Genomic DNA, 6,344 nt, shown 5'->3' with positions numbered 1-6,344 from the left:
CGTATGTGTTTGTCATAAGTTTCGATACCTTGATCACAGACCCCAGTTTCATATCAATAGTCCTTAAATTTAATTGAGGAATTCCAAAGCATAATTTTTTGCACAGAAATAATTCCAGATGCTAAGGGAAATCTTAAGTTAAGGAATTTAGGAATTTAACCTTCCTAACTTTTGTAATGCTTTCCTTTGGATAATTTTTATGTTATGCAATATGCACAATTAGAGCTCTAAGGAAATCTAAACAAAACATTATGAAATTTGAGATAGATCCATTTAGTACTTTGAGAAATAGCGGCAACAAACATCAAGTATCAAAACGCAACATGGCTTGTCTGTTGAAGAATTGGTTCAAAAATGAGATATGCACAACTACATACAGGACCCTAGGGAGACCTACAACTGAAATTTGATATAGATCCCTTCAGTATTTTCCGATAAATAGCAGTTGCGAACTTCAACTATCAAAATCCAAAATGGCTGTCTGTCGACCATCTTGTTGACCGATCGGTCCCCTAAAATGCAATGTGCACAACAAGAGTCCTAGCTAGGAACATACATACCAAATTTGAGAAAGATCTCTTCATTACTTTCTGAGAAATAGCGATAACAAGAATTATTAACGGACAGACGGACGAAATGCGATTTGAAAAGCCTACAAGTCTTACGAGTAAATAAGCATAAAACTCGAGTAATGTGCGCTCTTTGCTCAACAATGTTCCTGTGTGATTTGCACGTGTACGCGTGGACAGAAAATTCACAGAAAACATTACATCGATGTTTTGCTCAGTAAAGATCATAGGCAAAAAATGACCGTATTCTTAATTGAATCACGTACAGTTTCTATGACAATTGAAATTAAGAGGGATCCTTTATCTGCTTTTCAATTTTTGACTATCAAAATCTAAGATGAAGGCCTGTCAGCCATCTTGTTAACCGATTGGTCCAAAACAACTTCGCTAGCCAAAGGTAATCAATACTCTACCTGAAACTGTAGGGAGAATATCGTACTGAATATCCTTGGCTGGCGAAGTTGGGTTCCAAAATACATTAAGAAAATCTAAGGCCTATGTGGAGCCTACAAAATGTATACATATGAAATTTGATACAGATCCCTTCAGTAATTTCTGATAAATATCGTGGTAACAACCTTCAGCTATCAAGATCCAAGACGGCGACTAGTCTGCGATATTGTTGATCATATTGCAATATTCATACACATGGTAGAAATAAAGATATCTATTTATCTATGGAATTTGAGAAAAATACCTTCAATGCTTTCTGAGAAATAGCGCTAATAAACTTTTACTGCCAAGATCAAAGCCTTGTGGCCAATTGTGAACAGATTGGTCCCAAAATGCGATATGTATTATGCGATTCATTTTTAAGTCTAAAGGTCGAGTTTTCCATGGCGATATATATATATACATATATCTCGATTTAGATTCATATATTATATTGCCGCTGTTCTTGAAATATTGTTAACGGACGGATTGACCATGGAAGAAAGGCGATATTGTAACAACAACAAAATCCATCGCAACTATGTGGCAGAATCTGAACTCAGAATGTTGTTTATTAAATTGGTTTTTAATGAAGTGTCAGGTTTCTAAAGGCTAGGCGGTGAATGAAAGTCGGAATTCCAGGAGAAGACCCACGTACAGGTCAAATGGGATTCGAACTTGCGATTCAGAGCTGGAGGACAATATGTCCGGACATCTTATCGGTTCCTATATAATTATATTCATAAATCAAATTCATTTGCATAATTGTCTTATACATTCAAATATTACCTTCTGATTGGCTAACATATGCATGTGTAAAATATCCGGTATCAGTCGTAATGAATGAAGATAGGGACACTGCGTGGTAAAAATATGACGTCATAAAGGCCTTAGTCCCATGACGTCACCTTCATTATTGCGCACGATCCTGGTAACCGTGGCCGAAGAATGCTTTCTTTGTGGTCTCTAACTATGTCCTGATAACAGAGCGCTCACAACTCATCTTTGGCTTTGGATTGGGAAGCCCCGTGTAAGTATTCTGCGTGTACATGTTTAGTGAAATATATTCCTATTATGAAATGTATAAGATATTTTATCCATTGATTTAGGGGCATCCAAGCTAATTTAATGTTAAATGTATAAAAGGAGCGGGTTCATGGTCTCTGGCACTCAAATAATATGCTTCTTTGGCTGAGTCGGTACAGAGTCGTGAATATTTTACGCCGGAGACCCAGATTCGATTCCAGAGCCTCGCCGGGCCACTCGACAGGACTTTGTTTCCCAGCTGAATATATTTTTTAACTTGAACATAAATGTACCGGGTAGTAATATATGCGAGTTCAGGAATATCTTCAGACAATGGAAACAGTAACCACAATGTACCGTATTGTAAGAACTTCGTATACTGACAGAGGAAAATTTCAAGGGTTAATAATGCCATGTGGAATATTGTTGCGAACAAAAATTGTAATGATGACAAAGGACTTATAATTTACATTTACATTTTACATTGATGACTATTGTTATGAATGAATGATAGAGGAAATCAAATTTAATTATTAATTAATCATAAAACAATCTACAGCAATATTGTAACGTGGATAATAAACGTGTTTTTAAAATTTAATCTAACGTCCTCCGAATGAGTATATATATTATATCTTCGTTAAACTACTTTTATCACTGTGTTTTTACAAATGTATTCAATACACCTAAGCGTTTGCGTTGAATACTGGTGACCAACAAAATCTACACTTAATCTGATCTTATTTTGTTTGAAATCAGCAAAGCCTCTATTGTAGTCTTAGGCCAAAAAAATATGTGTGTTTAGGGTTCCAATTGCAAAAAAAATAAATAAAAAATGGGTCGGTAGGTCGGGATTGTTTTTTTTTTTTTTTTTTTTTTTTTTTTTTTTTTTTTTTTAGTGTCTTTCACTCTAAAATAATGGTCGGAATCGGAGTCTGAGGTGGAAATCCCAACTTTTAAAAATATCAGAGAAAAGTGTAAAACAAAATAGCATCGGGGTAAAAAATCAGCGTCGGTCTGGTAACCCTAAATAGACATATCATTTGTTTGGCCTTATAAGTTAAGGAAACTAACTGGATTCATCGTTGCTATATTTGTCTTCGATAATTAATGGAGATTCTTCTGAACATATACAAATATAGTAAGGTAATCTAAATAAAGTTTACTGTGAATAGATAATGAACATCAAATTTTAATTACATCGATAGTAAGTACGCCATCATAAATAGTTTTAAAATATATGTACAAAAGAGCAAGTATCCGAGAACCGAACCTTGGGGAACACTTATTTCTTTTTTTACAAAGAATCTTCTGACAGTAACTGTTTCCCACAGAAACTTGCTGTCATCTGTCACTAACAAAGAGAAACTTGCTGTCGTCTGTCACTAACAAAGAGAAACTTGCTGTCGTCTGTCACTAACAAAGAGAAACTTGCTGTCATCTGTCTCTAACAAAGAGAAACTTGCTGTCGTCTGTCACTAACAAAGAGAAACTTGCTATCGTCTGTCACTAACAAATAGAAACTTGCTGTCGTCTGTCACTAACAAAGAGAAACTTGCTGTCATCTGTCTCTAACAAAGAGAAACTTGCTGTCGCCTGTCACTAACAAAGAGAAACTTGCTGTCGCCTGTCTCTAACAAAGAGAAACTTGCTGTCGTCTGTCACTAACAAAGAGAAACTTGCTGTCGTCTGTCACTAACAAAGAGAAACTTGCTGTCGCCTGTCACTAACAAAGAGAAACTTGCTGTCGTCTGTCACTAACAAAGAGAAACTTGCTGTCGTCTGTCACTAACAAAGAGAAACTTGCTGTCGTCTGTCACTAACAAAGAGAAACTTGCTGTCGTCTGTTACTAACAAAGAGAAACTTACTGTCGTCTGTCACTATAACAAAGAGAAACTTGCTCTCGTCTGTCACTAACAAAGAGAAACTTGCTGTCGCCTGTCACTAACAAAGAGAAACTTGCTGTCGTCTGTCACTAATAAAGAGAAACTTACTGTCGTCTGTCACTAACAAAGAGAAACTTGCTGTCGTCTGTCACTAACAAAGAGAAACTTGTTGTCGTCTGTCACTAACAAAGAGAAACTTGCTGTCGTCTGTCACTAACAAAGATAAACTTGCTGTCGTCTGTCACTAACAAAATCACCTAACTTATGTAATAATTTGTCTGAAATTTAAATACACATCGTATTGTAACATTGTAGTTAACAAAGATATATATATAACGTCCGAATGAAAAATGTTGTGTAACATTTACATTTTATAGTGGGGTTTTTAAAAGTCTGTGGGCAGTTTCATGAAAATTCCTGAACTTAAAATTTCCACAGAAAAAACATTACAGAAGTTTAGGATAAATCTTAAGTAAAGAGGGCGCTTCTATAAAATCCTTAACGTTTTCATATGGAGATTTGTAAGTTAAGGGATTCCTTATAGTTAATGAATGTTTACGAAGCTGGACCATGGTTGAGTTTGTTTGTTCTGCATATAATTGTTTGAAAGGAGTCCGGGTGTGCATGTTTGGTAGGGCGAGATGGGGAGGTAAGAAGACTATACATTATAAATCGCCCGATCTCACCGTCGGCGAAATTGAAATTATACATACATGTACATGTTTATTTTGTGGAGGGCTGAAAGTCGCACAATTCTCCGTCAGCTGCAATATTGTAGCTCAACAGATTTTTAGAAGTAGTGATGAACGACTGAAAGGTGTAGTATGCCGGAGACGTATGTTTGTTCCAAGTTCCCCGTTTGTATTCAAAGGATTGCCAGTTTAAGTCTTGTAATATGTCACTAACACCAGAGATGTTTTGAAATGTGTTGGTGACAAATCTGGCTGCGCTGCGCTATACCATATTTTTTTTTAAATTTAAACATATTTTATATGCATGTAATATACAAATGGGATTAGACACAAGTTCAAAACTTATAATCGGTCTTCTCCCGTAAAAAATAATGATGATATATACATCTGACCGCAAATATTAAACAAAATGATGATTGAATAACGCACAAAACTAGCTTATACCATCTCTATCTTGTTTACTTTTGATATGATGTTAGGGTCTCAGACTAAGCAGGCATACTCTAATTATGGTCTCCGCAATGCTTTTGTCAGTATTCGACAGCAGAAATGGCGCGTGCAACGCTTTTTTGTGTCTTATGCTTTACTAAATAAGAAACCGTCATGGGAAACCCAGTTTCAGGAATACATCATGAGAATTTTTATATCATTTTAATTTTTAGGTGTTACAATGTCTGACATCAGACGCTGGCGACCGGCAGACGGTAACAGGACCACCCGGGGTGAAATTGTTTTCTACGATGTGAAAGCAATGGCGGAGAAAGCTGCAATGGACGCTCACAACGTTTACAACAGCACACAGCTGCCGCCGCCGTCGCCCGATCTCACCGTCGGCGAAATTGACCGACGCAACTCCAAAATTAAACGGATCCATCAAGAAGAGAAAAAGATGTCCCGGCAAATGGAACAACGGTTAAAGGACATCTCCAATATATATCGGGTAGCCATACCATCTATGTCCGATAGTTTCCACAACGGTCCAAATACGAGTTCTGTAAGCCGTCTTCCGCCACTGTCACCTAACGGGAGGATGGTTTCGGACGCACAGACACGTCCCGTCAGGACGACCCCAAATCCAGAGCTAGCGAAAGGCTCCATGTTCCGGGCAACAATGGCCGGACGTACTCGTACCTCGAGCTCCTACCGAGAATTTGTAGGCCGTCTTTCATACCTAATTAACCAGAGCAGAGAGAAGATGACAAAGCTATACGGAAGTTCGGATCTGTCGATGGTTATGGAATTCCTCGGGAAAGAATGCCCCGATCACTGTGTGTATCTGGACTCAAGTCCCAGTGACAAAATGGCGGCATTCCGCCAGCAACAATTTTGCATCAGTACAACCGTCAGGAAAATACTTAACAATGAAGCTAAGAAGAAACGAATGTCACTTCAGTCGTCAAATTAAAGAATAAAATTTAAAATATTTAGAGAAAGATTTGTTTTCTTATTGTTTAAAGACATTCTCTCTGCAGCCGCACATGAAATTCAAATGATAAAGTCAACTGAATAAGACTACCCGAAACACGCACGTGTATGCTTATCTTCATTTATGCCATTTTTATAGAAACGATATCTTATTAGAGTTACTTCCCTTACATGTAGCCTCCAATTTCCACGCGAAAAAAGAATATCTGAACAAAAATTTAAATACAGACTGAAATTAAGAAAAACGTTAAGATTTCTCTTTTTGATTCTTTTGCTTTATAAATGTCTTATTTATGCAATAATTTTGTGAAAG

The 6,344-nt window shown here is 36.9% G+C and overlaps 1 protein-coding gene across 1 annotated transcript; it reads left to right on the top strand.

The window, feature by feature from the left end:
* Positions 1–1,898: 1,898 nt before the first annotated feature.
* Positions 1,899–6,031, top strand: LOC138330826 (uncharacterized). The gene is made up of 2 exons (XM_069278334.1): positions 1,899–2,031; positions 5,269–6,031. The coding sequence occupies exon 2, from the start codon at positions 5,277–5,279 to the stop codon at positions 6,009–6,011; it is 735 nt and encodes a 244-aa protein (XP_069134435.1). The 5' UTR covers positions 1,899–2,031; positions 5,269–5,276; the 3' UTR covers positions 6,012–6,031.
* The last annotated feature ends 313 nt before the right edge of the window (positions 6,032–6,344 follow it).

The sequence above is a fragment of the Argopecten irradians genome, chromosome 9 (assembly GCF_041381155.1).
Source record: "Argopecten irradians isolate NY chromosome 9, Ai_NY, whole genome shotgun sequence".
Taxonomy (NCBI): Eukaryota; Metazoa; Mollusca; class Bivalvia; order Pectinida; family Pectinidae; genus Argopecten; species Argopecten irradians.
This window is presented reverse-complemented; position numbering and strand designations above follow the sequence as displayed.

What these genes read in the sequence shown, in the direction of transcription:
- LOC138330826 (XM_069278334.1), top strand. Translation starts at nt 5,277, where the DNA reads ATGTCTGACATCAGACGCTGGCGACCGGCAGACGGTAACAGGACCACC.